Below are 16,706 nucleotides of genomic sequence, written 5' to 3' on the forward strand. Positions count from 1 at the left end.
CCTCATCCATCGTTGACATATTTGAAATTGCTTCATTTTTCCATCTCTAAATATTCTCATCTAGGGCAACTGTGCATACTGTCTTCTTTCCTGCTTATAATGGATGAAGGGTACTTGCTCCCATTAAAACCAACCCCTCAATTTGTATCCTGAGCATGGTCCCCTCTTCTCCATGAATTATCACTGTAATTACCCTCCTTTTTCTGAATCATCAATTTTTTTCCTCCCTACTGAATCCTTTTCATCACATAGAAATATCCCCTAATATTTCCCATCTTTCAAATACAGGCATACCTCGGAGACATTGTGGTTCTTTCCAGCCCACTACAATAAAGTGAATATTGTAATAAAGAGAGTACCACCATGCAGCCACTATGAAAAACAACATGGAGGTTCCTGAAAGAACTAAAAATAGAGTTGACATATGATCCAGCAATCCCACTCCTGGGCTATATCCAGACGAAACTAATTCAAAAAGATGCATGCACCCCAATGTTCATAGCAGCACTATTTACAATAGCCAAGACATGGAAACAACCTAAATGTCCATCGGCAAATTAATAGATAAAGAAGATGCGGTATATATATACAATGGAATATTACTCATCCATAAAAAAGAATGAAATAATGCCATCTGCAGCAATGTGGATGGACCTAGAGATTATCATACCAAGTGAAGTCAGAAAGAGAAAGACAAACACCATATGATATCACTTATATGTGGAATCTAAAATATGACAGAGATATGTTATGAACATATCTATGAAACAGAAACAGATTCACAGACATAGAGAACAGACTTGTGGTTGCCAAGAGGGAGGGGAGGTGGAGGAGGAATGGAGTGGGAGTTTGGGATTAGCAGATGTAAACTATTATATACAGGATGGATAAACAACAAGGTCCTACTGTAAAGCACAGGGAACTATATTCAATATCCTGTGATAAACCATAATGGAAAAGAATATAAAAAAGAATATATATGTATAACTGAATCACTTTGCTGTACAGTAGTAATTAACACAACATTGTAAATCAACTATACTTCAATAAAGTTAAAAAAAACACTAGAATCTTAACAAATATTTAAAAAAAGAGAGTACCATGAACTTTTTGGTTTTCCAATATGTAGAAAAGTTATACCTACACTATACTGTAGTCTATTAAGAGTGCAATAGTATTATGCCTAAAAAACTATGTATATACCTTATTTTAAAATACTTTATTGCTAAAAAGTGTTAACCATCAACTGAGCCTTCAGTGAGTCATAATCTTTTTCCAATAGTAACATCAATCACTGATCACAGATCACCATAACATATATAATAATAATGAAAAAGTTTGAAATATTGTGAGAACTACCAAACAGTGACACAGAGACACAAAGTGAGCAAATGCTGTTGGAAAAATGGCTCCAATAGACTCTCACCAAAGTGAGTACAGAGGGAACACACCTCAACACAACAAAGGTCGTTCATGGCAAATCCACAGCTAACATCATACTCAACAGTGAAAAGCTGAAATCTTTTCCTTTAGAATTAGTAACAAGACAAGGATGCCCACTCTTACCACTTCTGTTCAACATAGTATTATAAGTCCTAGCCACAGCAATCAGACAAGAGAAAAATAAATAAAAGGCATCCAAATTGGAGAGGAAGAAGTAAAACTGCTACTGTTTGCAGATGACATGATACTATATATAGAAAACATTAAAGATGCCACCAAAAAACTATTAGAACTAATAAGTGAATTCAGTAATGTCATAGAATACAAAATTAATATATGGAAATCTGTTACATTCCTATATACCAATAACATACTATCAGAAAGTGAAATCAAGGAAACAATCCTATTTACACTCATGTCAAAAAGAATAAAATACCTGAAAATAAATTTAACCAAGGAGGTGAAAGACCTATGCTCTGAAAACTGTAAGACACTGATGAAAGAAATTGAAGATGACACAATAAATGGAAAGGTATACTGTGCCCATGGAGCAGAAGAATTAATATTGTTAAAATGTCCATACTACCCAAAGCAATCTACAGATTCAGTGCAATCCCTATCAGAATACCCATGGCATTTTTCAGGAACTCAACTAAATTATCCTATAATTTATATAGAACCACAAAAGACACTGATTAGCCAAAGCAATCCTGAGAAAGAAGAACAAAAATGGAGGTATCATAATCCCTGATTTCAGACTATACTACAAAGCTATACTAATCAAAGCAGTAAGATACAGACACATCGATCAAGGGAACAGAATAGAGAGCCCAGAAATAAACCCCCACACATATAGTCAGTCAACGACAAAGGAGGCAAGAATATACAATGGGGGAAAGACAGTCTCTTCAATAAGTGGTGTTGGGAAAACTGGACAGCTACAAGTAAAAGAATGAAACTAGATTTTTTTTTTAATTTTATTTATTTATTTCTAATTTTTTTTTGGCTGTGTTGTGTCTTTGTTGCTGTGCACGGGCTTTCTCTAGTGGCGTCGAGCAGGGGCTACTCTTCGTTGCAGTGCACAGGCTTCTCATTGGGGTGGCTTTTCTTGTTGCAGAGCACGGGTTCTAGGCACACAGGCTCAGTAGTTGTGGCATGCAGGCTCAGTAGTTGTGACTTGTGGGCTCTAGAGCGCAGGCTCAGTAGTTGTGGCACACGGGCTTAGCTGCTTCGCGGCATGTGGGATCTTCCCGGACCAGGGCTCAAACCCGTGTCCCCTGTATTGGCAGGCAGATTCTTAACAACTGCGCCACCAGGGAAGCCCAAACTAGACCATTTTTGCACACCATGCACAAAACTAAATTCAAATGAGTTAAAGAATTAAATGTAAGACCTGAAATTATAAAAAATCCTAAAAGAAAACATAGGTGGTAAGCTCTTTGACTTTTGTCTTGGTGTGGAATTTTTGGATCTGTCCCCAAAAGTGAAGGCAACAAAAGCAAAAATAAACAAGTGGGACTACACTAAACTAAAAAGCTTCTGCACAGAAAAGAAAACCATCTACAAAATCAAAAGGCAACCTACTGAATGGGAGAAGATATTTGCAAATCCTATATCCAATAAAGGGTTAATATCCAAAATACATTAAGAATTCAAACAACTTAATTTCAAAAACAAACAAACAATCCAATTTTAAAACTGGGCACAGTATTGAGACATTTTTCCAAAGGCACAGAGATGGTCAACAGGCACATGCAAAGATGTTCAACATCACTAATTATCAGGGAAATGCAAATCAAAACCACAGGGCTTCCCTGGTGGCGCAGTGGATGAGTATCCGCCTGCCGATGCAGGGGACACGGGTTCGTGCCCCGGTCCGGGAAGATCCCACATGCAGCGGAGCGGCTAGGCCCGTGAGCCATGGCCGCTGCGCCTGCGCGTCCGGAGCCTGTGCTCCGCAACGGGAGAGGCCACAACAGTGAGAGGCCCACGTACCGCAAAAAAAAAAAAAACAAAAACAAAAACAAAAAAAACACAACGAGATATCACCTCACACCTGTTAGAATAGAGAGAGTGTGGAGAAAAGGGAACCCTCATACACTGTTGGTGGGCATGTAAATTGGTGCAGCCACTATGCAAAACAGTATGGAGGTTCCTCAAAAAAAATTAAAAATAGAGCTACCGTACAATCCAGGAATTCCATTCCTGGGTATTTATCCAAAGAAAATGAAAACACAATTTGAAAAGATATATGCATACCTATGTTCACTGCAACATAGTTTACTACAGCCAAGATATTTCCATATCCTGTCCATATTGATGGACAACCTAAGTGTCCATCAATAGATGAATGGATAAAGAAGAGGTGATATGTATATATACAATGGCACCCTCCTCAAGCTGGATCATCTTCACTGCATCTGTCACTCTCCTCAACCAGTGTATTTGGAGATATCAGGTGTTAACGTAGTTCTTTGAAGATAGTGCTTCTTTTTCACTTTCTAATTCTCTTTGTTGCTTCTCTTTGTTATAGTGTGGCAGGGATATCTTTTGTAAATTTACTAAGTTGAAAAAAAAATAGTAGCTGCAGTACCAGCACATGGCCAATAGCTAATGCTACTGACCTGCTTAAAGCCAGCCCTTATATTTCCTACATAGTCATCTAGTTTGTTTGCTTGCATTTGAGTTTGTTTTAGAGAAAAGACCTAAAAATGAGAAGAGATGGAGAGGTTCTACGATACTGGCTAAACTCTCAAGTGCTCCAGGCACTCAGGAAAAAAACATAATAAAAAATTTGGTTTAAAGGGAGAAGACTCAAATCAATAGAATTAGAAATGAAAAAGGAGAGGTAACAACTGACACTGCAGAAATACAAAAGATCATGAGAGATTACTACAAGCAACTCTATGCCAATAAAATGGACAACCTGGAAGAAATGGACAAATTCTTAGAAACGCACAACCTGCCAAGACTGAATCAGGAAGAAATAGAAAATATGAACAGACCAATCACAAGCACTGAAATTGAAACTGTGATTAAAAATCTTCCAACAAACAAAAGCCCAGGACCAGATGGCTTCACAGGCAAATTCTATCAAACATTTAGAGAAGAGCTAACACCTATCCTTCGCAAACTCTTCCAAAATATAGCAGAGGGAGGAACAATCCCAAATTCATTCTACGAGGCCACCTTGATACCAAAACCAAACAAGGATGTCACAAGGACAGAAACCTACACGCCAATATCACTGATGAACATAGATGCAAAAATCCTCAACAAAATACTAGCAAACAGAATCCAACAGCACATTAAAAGGATCATACACCATGATCAAGTGGGGTTTATTCCAGGAATGCAAGGATTCTTCAATATATGCAAAACAATCAATGTGATAAACCATATTAACAAATTGAAGGAGAAAAACGATATGATCATCTCAATAGATGCAGAGAAAGCTTTTGACAAAATTCAACACCGAGTTATGATAAAAACCCTGCAGAAAGTAGGCATAGAGGGAACTTTCCTCAACATAATAAAGGCCATATATGACAAACCCACAGCCAACATCGTCCTCAATGGTGAAAAACTGAAAGCATTTCCTCTAAGATCAGGAACAAGACAAGGTTGCCCACTCTCACCACTCTTATTCAACATAGTTTTGGAAGTTTGAGCCACAGCAATCAGAGAAGAAAAGGAAATAAAAGGAATCCAAATAGGAAGAGAAGAAGCAAAGCTGTCACTGTTTGCAGATGACATGAAACTATACATAGAGAATCCTAAAGATGCTACCAGAAAACTACTAGAGCTAATCAATGAATTTGGTAAAGTTGCAGGATACAAAATTAATGCACAGAAATCTCTGGCATTCCTATACACTAATGATGAAAAATCTGAAAGTGAAATCAAGAAAACACTCCCATTTACCATTGCAACAAAAAGAATAAAATATCTAGGAATAAACCTACCTAAGGAGACAAAAGACCTGTATGCAGAAAATTATAAAACACTGATCAAATAAATTAAAGATGATACAAATAGATGGAGAGATATACCATGTTCTTGGATTGGAAGAATCAACATTGTGAAAATGACTCTACTACCCAAAGCAATCTATAGATTCAACGCAACGCAAACTACCACTGGCATTTTTCACAGAACTAGAACAAAAAATTTCACAATTTGTATGGAAACACCAAAGACCCCGAATAACCAAAGCAATCTTGAGAACGAAAAATGGAGCTGGAGGAATCAGGCTCCCTGACTTCAGACTATACTACAAAGCTACAGTAATCAAGACAGTATGGTACTGGCACAAAAACAGAAAGATAGATCAATGGAACAGGATAGAAAGTCCAGAGATAAACCCAAGCACATATGGTCACCTTATCTTTGATAAAGGAGGCAGGAATGTACAGTGGAGAAAGGACAGCCTCTTCAATAAGTGGTGCTGGGAAAACTGGACAGGTACATGTAAAAGTACGAGATTAGATCACTCCCTTACACCATTACACAAAAATAAGCTCAAAATGGATTAAAGACCTAAATGTAAGGCCAGAAACTATCCAACTCTTAGAGGAAAACATAGGCAGAACACTCTATGACATAAATCACAGCAAGATCCTTTTTGACCCACCTCCTAGAGAAATGGAAATAAAAACAAAAATAAACAAATGGGACCTAATGAAACTTCAAAGCTTTTGCACAGCAAAGGAAACCATAAACAAGACCAAAAGACAACCCTCAGAATGAGAGAAAATATTTGCAAATCAAGCAACTGACAAAGGATTAATTTCCAAAATTTACAAGCAGCTCATGCAGCTCAATAACAAAAAAACAAACAACCCAATCCAAAAATGGGCAGAAGATCTAAATAGACATTTCTCCAAAGAAGATATACAGACTGCCAACAAACACATGAAAGAATGCTCAACGTCATTAATCATTAGAGAAATGCAAATCAAAACTACAATGAGATATCATCTCACACCAGTCAGAATGGCCATCATCAAAAAATCTAGAAACAATAAATGCTGGAGAGGGTGTGGAGAAAAGGGAACACTCTTGCACTGCTGGTGGGAATGTGAATTGGTACAGCCACTATGGAGAACAGTATGGAGGTTCTTTAAAAAACTACAAATAGAACTACCATATGACCCAGCAATCCCACTACTGGGCATATACCCTGAGAAATCCATAATTCAAAAAGAGTCATGTACCAAAATGTTCATTGCAGCTCTATTTACAATAGCCCGGAGATGGAAACAACCTAAGTGCCCATCATCGGATGAATGGATAAAGGTGTGGCACATATATACAATGGAATATTACTCAGCCATAAAAAGAAACGAAATTGAGCTATTTGTAATGAGGTGGATAGACCTAGAGTCCGTCATACAGAGTGAAGTAAGTCAGAAAGAGAAAGACAAATACCGTATGCTAACACATATATATGGAATTGAAGGGAAAAAATGTCATGAAGAACCTAGGGGTAAGACAGGAATAAAGACACAGACCTACTAGAGAACGGACTTGAGGATTTGGGGAGGGGGAAGGGTGAGCTGTGACAAAGCGAGAGAGGGGCATGGACATATATACACTACCAAACGTAAGGTAGATAGCTAGTGGGAAGCAGCCGCATAGCACAGGGAGATCAGCTCGGTGCTTTGTGACCGCCTGGAGGGGTGGGATATGGAGGGTGGGAGGGAGGGAGACGCAAGAGGGAAGAGATATGGGAACATATGTATATGTATAACTGATTCACTTTGTTATAAAGCAGAAACTAACACACCATTGTAAAGCAATTACACCCCAATAAAGATGTTAAAAAAAAAAAAGAAAAAGTGGTACACACATATAAAGGAATGTCATTGAGCCTTAGAAAAGAAGGAAATCATGACATTTGTGACATCATGGATGAACCTGGAGACATCACCCTAAGTGAAATAAGCCAGACACAGAATGACAATTACTACATGACACTACCCATATAAGGCATCTGAAATAGTCAAACTTATGGAATCAGAGAACAGAATGATGATTGCCAGGGCCAGGGGAGGTATTAGTAAAACCATACAAAGTTTTAGTTATGCAAGATGAATAAACCCTAGAGTCTACTACATAGCACATCACCTATAGTTAATAATACTGTGTGGTACAGTTAAAATTTGTTAAGAGAGTAGATTTTATATTAAGTGTTCTTATAATCCACCCTCAAATAATAATAAATAAAGAGGGTGGGAGGAAATTTTGGTGATGAATATGTTTATGGAATAGATTGTGGTGATAGTTTCATGATGTATATCTCCAAACTCATCAAGTTGTATACATAAAATATGTACAGCTTTTTGTATGTCAATCATACCTCATGAAAGGAGTTTAAAAAGAGATTCTCTTTTAAAGACAATACAACAAAATATCTGATTAATAAATAATTTTACCTTATTATATATTGAAATAATATTTTGGTTTACTGGGTCAATAAGATATATTATTAAAAGAATGTCAACTGTTAAAAAAAATGCAGAAAAATGTCCCTCTGGGGACTTATTCCAGAGGTCCAGGACCCCAGGAGGAAGAAGCATTTGCTACCCTGTTGTGGTGCACAGGCTTAGTTGCCCCGGGGCATGTGGGATCTTTGTTCCCTGACCAGGGATTGAACCCGCGTCCCCTGCATTGGAAGGCAGATTCTTTACCACTGTACCACCAGGGAAGTCCCTTTTGACAGTTTTTTGTTTTTCCTTTTTTAACATCCTTATTGGAGTATAATTGCTTTACAATGTTGTGTTAGTTTCTGCTGTATAACAAAGTGATTCAGCTATATGTATACATATATCCGCATATCCCCTCCCTCTTGTGTCTCCCTCCCACCCTCCCTATCCCACCCCTCTAGGTGGTCACCAAGCACCAAGCTGATCTCCCTGTGCTATGTGGCTGCTTCCCACTACCTATCTATTTTACATTTGGTAGTGTATATATGCCACTCTCTCACTTCATCCCAGCTTACCCTTCCCCCTCCCCGTGTCCTCAAGTCCATTCTCTAAGTCTGCGTCTTTATTCCTGCCCTTTTGACAATTTTAAGAAGGTGATTTGGCCATGGGCCCATGAGCCCCATAAGTACCCCAAATTTGTCGATCTAGCCATTTCTTATACCCATGAGATCCCTGAGGGAGCTGTGTACATAAGGAACAAGGGATATGTAGGACACAAAATTACTGCTTGGTCACTATGCACCTTGTGCCTGCACCTCGCTCTGCAGGTCTTCAGGGAGTCTTGCTCTTAGTTCCTGGCCCCAGTTTCCTTCTCCCAAGTCCAGCTTCTGAATGAAGAACAGAGGGACACATGAGACGGAGAGATGGCCAGGTTACCCCCAAGACCAGGTTTCCCTGAGTGGTTGAGAGGAGACCACTGCAGAGAGAGGCTGTGCTCAAAGGCACCAACTTTTACCAGCCATGCTTGTTCCCATGGAATGTCACCCTCCACCCCAACCACCAAAAAATCTCATTATTAGACTAGAGCTGACTCACCCTGAAATACATGCACTGAAGCTTCAGGGCCCTCACCTGAAGAGGCCTCCTCCAGGTTCCCGAGCCCAGATTTGCATTCATATGTTTTATTTTTCCTTTCTTAAAGAATGTCTCTATAACTGTATAAGCAACAGGTCCCTGCAGATCGGGGATGTTCCTGCTCTCAGAAATTTGAGTTGGGAAACTGGGAAATAATCCAGCAGTGAGTAGCAGGCACTGTGGCTTTCTGAAGGGAGTCATGCTAGAGGTCCTGAGGGGAGCAGGAGCAGTGGGCAAGCCAAAGCTTTGCCTAAGCTGGAATGATGAGGCCTCAGTAGGTGGGGAGGGCTACAATGAAGGTGAAAGTGCCTCCCAGGTGGCACTTGGGGTGGGGGAGTAAATGAGTAAATGAGATGATGTGTATAAAGGTCTGAGCATGTGCTCTACAGAGTCAATGCTTGCTAAACTTTATTATTATCACTATTACTATGATTATTATTATTTGCATTGTTACCATGTTACTGCGAAGATCTGCAACGTCCATTTGCTGAGGTCCCTGGAGCTTCCGTGGACCCAGTTTCAGTCACTTCTAAGGCCTGGCACAACTAAGGTTTCTTTTGCTAATTTCCATGAAAGTCTGTCTCCTTGTATTCTTGTGATAAACTCCCATTTTGCAGTGGATAAGGTCTAACTCTGGCAGGCACCATCTCACTGGCACCTCTGGCAAGGTAAGGCAGGTGACCTAAGCCCCATTTCACAGGTGAGGAGACTGTGGCTCCAGGAGCTTCTGGGCCTCACAGAAAGTTCCAGAGCCAGAGTGTGATGAGGCCAACACTTGACCTAGATAGAAGGTGCTTCTTCTGATCGTCCAGTGACCTCTCTGAGCAGTTAGGTCAGTTTGGCAGTGGCTGTAAAAACCACCCAGCGGTTTGGACAGTCATCTCCATGGCACCTTCCTTGCTTGGGTTCCATGTACATATCAAAGTGCCTTTACTTCTTTCTTAATTTTGTTTCCCAAGTAAGTAGCCCCTCCCATTGGTCCTCTTATTCAGTCGGCTTTAGGTGGTTTGTGAGAGTGTGGGCAGCATGGACCAGTCCACCCTGGCTCTGCTCTGGATGGAAATCCAAAGCCGCAGAACTGAGTGCACCCCCTCCACTCCACGCCCACACCCACAGCAGGTCATCAGGCTAAGTGCTCCTTGACACCCATCAGAGTCAGGTCTGTCCCCAAGAAACCTTTTCCACCTGGTCTTTTAAAAATGGCTGCTTGAGGGGCCCAGGATGGGGAGACTGCAAGGCTTGGGGACCAATTTGATTATTAACCTGAGAAACCACTCTGCATTTGCTACCCCAGACTCTCCCCACACTGGTTCTCTGTGTTTTCATTACCATATCCTTCAACATCTTTTTACCCCCTTTTCAAGAGAAAAAGAAAGGTGTCCCACAAAATTGCCAGGGGAACTGATTACACACAAGCCCGGGAGGGAGGTTCAATGTTACCAGGAGTCCTTGTGCTGCCCTTTCGAAGGCTCACCTGCACTAACGACCCAAGAGGAAACAGGCAGCCCCATCTACAGTAGAGTTTCACCTTTAATTAAACTTTAATTCATTCATGCCTTGTCCCTGGGGCCACATGCTGCTGGGAATCAGCGCCAAGTAACCTGGACTCAGGCCAGGGCCTCACAAAACACGCAGAGGCATCACTGAGTAAAACTAGCTTTTCCTGACTATTAAATCCAATGATCTACTCAGGGGGTCAAAGGAATCCCCTGGAGCTGCCTATGGGCAAAGAAGACAGATGCTTTCATAAACGCCCCCACACCACCACACACACACTTGAACAAATTGTGATTATACAGTTATCCATTTAAATTCATCTCATTTCCGGTGGAAGCCGCTGTTAATACTTTGCATCTATACAGTTTTTCTTCAAAGTGGGATTATACCGGGGCTTCCCTGGTGGCGCAGTGGTTGAGAGTCCGCCTGCCGATGCAGGGGACACGGGTTTGTGCCCCGGTCCGGGAAGATCCCACGTGCCGCGGAGCGGCTGGGCCCGTGAGCCATGACCGCTGAGCCTGTGCATCCGGAGCCTGTGCTCCGCAACGGGAGAGGCCACAACAGTGAGAGGCCCGCATACCGCAAAAAAAAAAAAAAAAAAAAAAAAAGGTGGGATTATACCATACGTATTGTCTTGTAATCTGATTTTTTTTAACTTCATAATATATCATGAGCATTTTCCCATGCCATTAGACATTGATTTGACTAGTTACAGTCACACTGTATTTTCCATAGATGCTAGCACCAGCATATTATAATTCCATCCCACATGCTCTTCCTGCAATGTGACATTGACACGCCTCCATCGAGAGGTGGCATTTTTGTTTCCTTCCTTTCAGCCCAGCCAGACTTTTGTAACTATCACAATAAGTAGAATGTGGCATAGGCGATGCCGTGTGACTTCCACAGCAGGTCATAAAAGGCAAGGTGGCTTCTGCCTGGCTCTCCTTTCTTTTCAATCTTGGAACCAAGCCACCACATGGTGAGAAGTCCAAGCTACATGGAAAGGCCACATGTGATTGTTCCAGCAGACACACCCAGTTGGGTCTCTAGCTGATTATCAGTGTCTGCCCATATGAGAGCAAACAAGCCTTCAGATCATTCCAGCCTTTAAGTTCTCCAGCTGAGGCCCCAGACAACACAGAGCAGAGATAAGCCATCTCCACTCTGTCTACAGAAACCATGAGTGATAATAAAGGATATGGTTAGATAACTAAACAGTGTTGCATTGCATGAATATATAATAATTCCCCTTTCTTGGGCTCCAGATTGTCTCCATTTTTTTGTTATTATAAATAACACTGAAATGGGCCTCCAGATAGCTGATTCTTTGCCTAATTAATCAACTATACCTTAAGAATAAATTTAAAGAAGTGCAATATCTAGGTCAAAGGCTATGATCATTTTAGCAGGAAGCAATGATTGAGTCAATTTACATCCCCACCAGTAGTGTATGAGAGAATGTGAAAGCATCCAGTGTGTTATTCTTAGTCACCATCCTCTGGCAACTTCACATTTCTTTTCCTCAAACTGTCATCATCACCTCTGTTGACCACCTTTTCAAGTATACAGCTCTGGGGTTCAGAAACAAATTAGTGGATGCCATGTTGGGAGTTACTCAAGGCAAGGAGTGGATGGGAGCTGCTGGTGGTGTGACCATGGAGCCCAGCAGAATTGCTGAGAACAAGGGGTCCTAGGGGCTGCCAAGGCTGATCACACTACAGACCAGAGGCTTCTCCTGCCCTGATGAAGCATGAATTGTACAGTGGAATTAGTCTCAGCCTGAGGCAAGAGGGCTGGCCTTTTATATCCCATGTCAGTCACTCATTGACTGTGGGCTGCCCTGGGTGGACTGGGGGGGTGTAATATTCCAGGCCAGACGGCTCCTGGTTGCCAGAGCAACTCTCTGAAGCTAGCAGTTGTGAATAATTAATCACCAGCACTCCCAGCGGCTGGGGTTGGGTCCACCAGCCTTGTGGAGGCATCTGGGTGGGACACCAACAGCGTCCACTACAGAGAGGATGATGTTGATTACATTTTTTCATTATGTAAACTGTAATGCCTATCTATGCATTGGATAGCAGCTTTTATTCAATTAGTTATTTAATTATTCAATTAGTTAAATAATATGACCAAAGAGCAAAATAATATCAATATTAATAATAAGATGGGGAGATGAATTAAAACTATCTTTAAGCCTTTTGTAGGACCTTGGTGATTCTTTTAGGGAAAATAATAAGAAAATTAAGTCCACATTGTAAGCTGAGTCTTTCTCAGCAATGCCCAGGGTAGTGAGCAAACTTAAGGGAATGAGGCTGAATACTGTAAATTGTGCTCGGTAGCTGGAGAGTGCCACATCTACCAGGAAATCTTTGCTTCCTAAAAATGGAAAGTCAGGACAATTATGGCCATTAATCATGTGTAACTGAAAGCTTGTAAGAGAGCAAAATGGGAGTTGAAAACTCCAAATCTAATTTGTCAGTAATGGACAAAAATTATGTCCATTGGGACATCCATTGCAGATAAACAATGAGCAGTATTGGTCCAAATCTTATGCTTTCTTCAATTTAAATTGACTTTGCTCATTAGGAACTGCAGCTTCACTGACTGCAAAAATTTTACAAGCATTAAGGAGATGTCAAACCAACTCAAAGCCTTGGGAGCTCAGAGTGAGCAGTCCTACTGTAGTCAGAGCCAGGGATTAGAGGTCTGCACTACTATAAGAAATGGCCTGGCTTGGTTTTTGTGTTGAGGAACTGAAACAAACACACAACCATTTCACCCTACACACACAGAACTTACTGTCTACTTTAACATGACTTTACTATTCCATCGTATGCATTAGTATAACTGCCATGCCAGGAGACTCCTGCTCAGGAAAATAATGTGAAAGTTCATTACATGACCCTCCCAAAAGACACATCAATGCCTCTATAGGAAGCATCAACAGACAGCTTACTCCCTAAGATTCTTCGAATCCCTCACCTCAAATTCCTTACCTTGCTGTTGCCACCAATTCTAAACCACTAGTCATGATCTTTACCCAATCCTGATCAAGCATCACACTGAAAGACCCGCTTTGATAAAACTTTCAATTCTCAATAATATCCAGCTTTGCCTTTGCCCCCTTGAAGACACAGCCAAAGTTCTGTTGCAGTGGTGCTGGTGTTCTCCCTTCCAGGGTGAGCAATCAATTTAGCATTGTCTTATCAATAGGTTGCGTTGGTGATATTTGGGGAGCTTGCATTTGACAGTGTTTAATCGCTGTAGCTTTTCTCAGGCATAAATCTTAGTTCTTGCTTCTCTCTCATCCTCTGTCTCTTACTCTCATATCTTTCCCTGCCCTTAATATTGTGGTGTTTTCCATTTTACTCTAAGCTCCCTTGAAGAAAACAAGGAGATAAATAAATTTTAAGAGTAGGCAAAAGACAGAGAAAGACAAATATCATATGATATCACTCACATGTAGAATTTAATTTTTAAAAAATGGTATAAATGAACTTATTTACAAAACAGATATCCCCAATCCAACTACTTCTGTCTACCTCTACTGCTGCCACCCTGATCCAAGCCACTATCATCTCCCACCTGAACAATGATAATAACCTCCTAACCATCTCCCAGCCTCCACTCTTTTGTCTCCCTACAGTCAAATCTTCATAAAATCATCAGTGTGAGTCCTGAAAAGCTGAGATCATGACAATCCTCTGTCCAAACCCAGTTCACTAAGAGTGCAAGTTCTGCAAAGCCCTACAAAGCCCTTCAGGAAGTGTGAACACCTGCATACACACACATACACACATACCTCCTCGACCCTCACATTTCAAGTAGGCCTTCCCTGACCACCCTACATTAAATTGCAATCTGTGCCCCCACCCCACTTACCTTACTCTACTATCCTGGAAAACATTTGTCACTTTCCATAGCACATGTAATATTACTTTAAAATTTGCTTATTCATTGTGAGTACTGCTCATCACCGGCTTCCTCTTGCTTAATTGAAAATTTCACATGGGCAAGGATCTTTGTTCTGTTCACTCTTGGATCCTAAGAATCCAGAACAGTGCCTGACACACCGTAGGCCCTCACTAAATATTTGTTGAATGAATGTGCACTTTTTTCTTGCTAGGATGAAACATTAGCAAATTTTGACCATTAGGTCACAAAGGGAATGTTGACAAATTTCAAAAAGCAGAAATTATAATGATCAAAATGTAATATAATTTCAAATTAATAACTAAATAATGCTTTAAAAATCTTTCTACTTCGATATTTTAAAATATTTTGACTTCTTTCTTTTCTTCTTCCCTTCTCTCTCCCTAGCTCAACTTGCCCTGTAGCCTCCCAACAAACTTGTGATTCCCCAGGGACACTCCGTGTTTTGTTCTACCAACAGCCACTCACACCCTAATACAGAGCACAGCTTGTTCATTAGATCCTTGGCTCAGTGACGGAGAAAACTGAAGAGGAGGTGAGGCACGGTGTTCTGCGTAGGGACAGTGAGTACTTTGTTCCGATCTAAGATATGATGTGCCCCGCAGCAGGGAGTCAGGCAAAGAGCCCACACCTGGAGACTGGACTGGGCTTTTCACACTGGCTATGAGCACTGGTCCATCTCTGTGTAAGATGGTTATATGGTCCATAGGTCTCCAAGAGCAGTTGTGGCCATGGGACTTCTGATGCTCATCATGTTCTCATTCATTTTACTTTACTGAATACACTTTTAAAATTGAAGCATACATTCAGAAAAATGTATAAATCATAAGTGAATAGCTCTGCTATGGACTGAATTGTATCCTCCCCCACTAAAGATTCATGTCTCGAAGCCCTAATCTCCAATGTGACTGTATTTGGACATAGGGCCTGTGAGTTGCCATATGATCCGTATGGATCATATATATATATTAGAGTTGCCATATGATCCAGCAATCCCACTCCTGGGCATATACCCAGAGGAAACCGTAATTCAAAAAGATACATGCAGCCACGGGTTCGAGCCCTGGTCCAGGAAGATCCCACACGCCGCGGAACAACTAAGCCCATGCACCACAACTACTGAACCTGCGCTCTAGAGCCCACAAGCCACAACTACTGAGCCCACGTGCTACAACTATTGAAGCCTGTGTGCCTAGAGCCCATGCTCCGCAACAAGAGAAGCCACTGCAATGAGAAGCCCGCACACTGCAATGAAGAGTAGCCCCCTCTCACCACAACTAGAGAAAGCCTGCACACAGCAATGAAGACCCAACACAGCCAAAAATAAATAAATTAAATAAATAAATTTTAAAAGAAAAGATACATGCACCCCAAAGTTCATTGCAGCATTGTTTACAATAACCAAGACATGGAAGCAACCTAAATGTCCATCGACAGAGGAATGGATAAAGAAGATGTGGTACAGATATACAATGGAATATTACTCAGCCATTAAAAAGAATGAAATAATGCCATTTGCAGCAACATGGATGGACCTGGAGATTATCATACTAAGTGAAGTAAATCAGACAGAGAAAGTCAAATATCATATGATATCACTTTCATGTGGAATCTTAAAAAAATGACACAAATGAACTTATTTACAAAACAGAAATACTCACAGACTTAGAGAATGAACTTATGGGCTACCAGGGGGCCAGGGTTGGTCGGGGGAGGGATAGATTGGGAGTTTGAGATTGACATGTACACACTGCTATATTTAAAACAGATCTCCAACAAGGACCCACTGTATAGCACAGGGAACACTGCTCAATACTCTGTAATAACCTAAATGGGAAAATAATTTGAAAAAGAATAGATACTTGTATATGCGTAACTGAATCACTTTGCTGTACACCTGAAACTAACACAACATTGTTAATCAACTATACTCCATAATAAAATAAAAATTAAAAAAAAGAAAGAGTCCCAGAGCACACACACACACACACACACACACACACACACACAAACACACACACACACACATTAGGATCAGCAATAGAGAAACAACTGCAAATATGGAAGAGTTTTCTAAAGGATGAATCAATGATGTGAAACTTTATATGAATAAATAATTTATTTAATAAATAAATCTCTTCTGAGAGAAGAAAGGAGTCCAGATCCTCAACTTCCTGATGTGTTCCTTCCTAGTATAAATTTGCCTGAGAAGAAGCTTGCAATCTTCCATTTATCTTTCTCCTAATTTACCAAGAAAGTCTCATCTCT

The 16,706-nt window shown here is 40.7% G+C and overlaps 1 protein-coding gene and 2 long non-coding RNA genes across 3 annotated transcripts in view; 1 reads left to right on the top strand and 2 right to left on the bottom strand.

Annotated features, from left to right (window-relative positions):
- The window catches only part of LOC125960315 (uncharacterized), a 327,486-nt gene that overhangs the window by 90,334 nt on the left and 220,446 nt on the right, over positions 1 to 16,706 (bottom strand). The window lies entirely within an intron of this gene.
- Positions 1 to 16,706, bottom strand: part of LOC117195857 (uncharacterized) — a 127,714-nt gene that overhangs the window by 32,256 nt on the left and 78,752 nt on the right. The window lies entirely within an intron of this gene.
- Positions 4,684 to 16,706, top strand: part of RPL14 (ribosomal protein L14) — a 95,675-nt gene continuing 83,652 nt past the window's right edge. Inside the window, exon 1 of the mRNA XM_049693621.1 lies at positions 4,684 to 4,688. Within this exon, the coding sequence (XP_049549578.1) occupies positions 4,687 to 4,688 (2 nt within the window). The 5' untranslated portion in view covers positions 4,684 to 4,686. The remainder of the gene's footprint in view (positions 4,689 to 16,706) is intronic.

The sequence above is a fragment of the Orcinus orca genome, chromosome 10, assembly GCF_937001465.1.
Source record: "Orcinus orca chromosome 10, mOrcOrc1.1, whole genome shotgun sequence".
In the NCBI taxonomy this organism is placed as follows: domain Eukaryota; kingdom Metazoa; phylum Chordata; class Mammalia; order Artiodactyla; family Delphinidae; genus Orcinus; species Orcinus orca.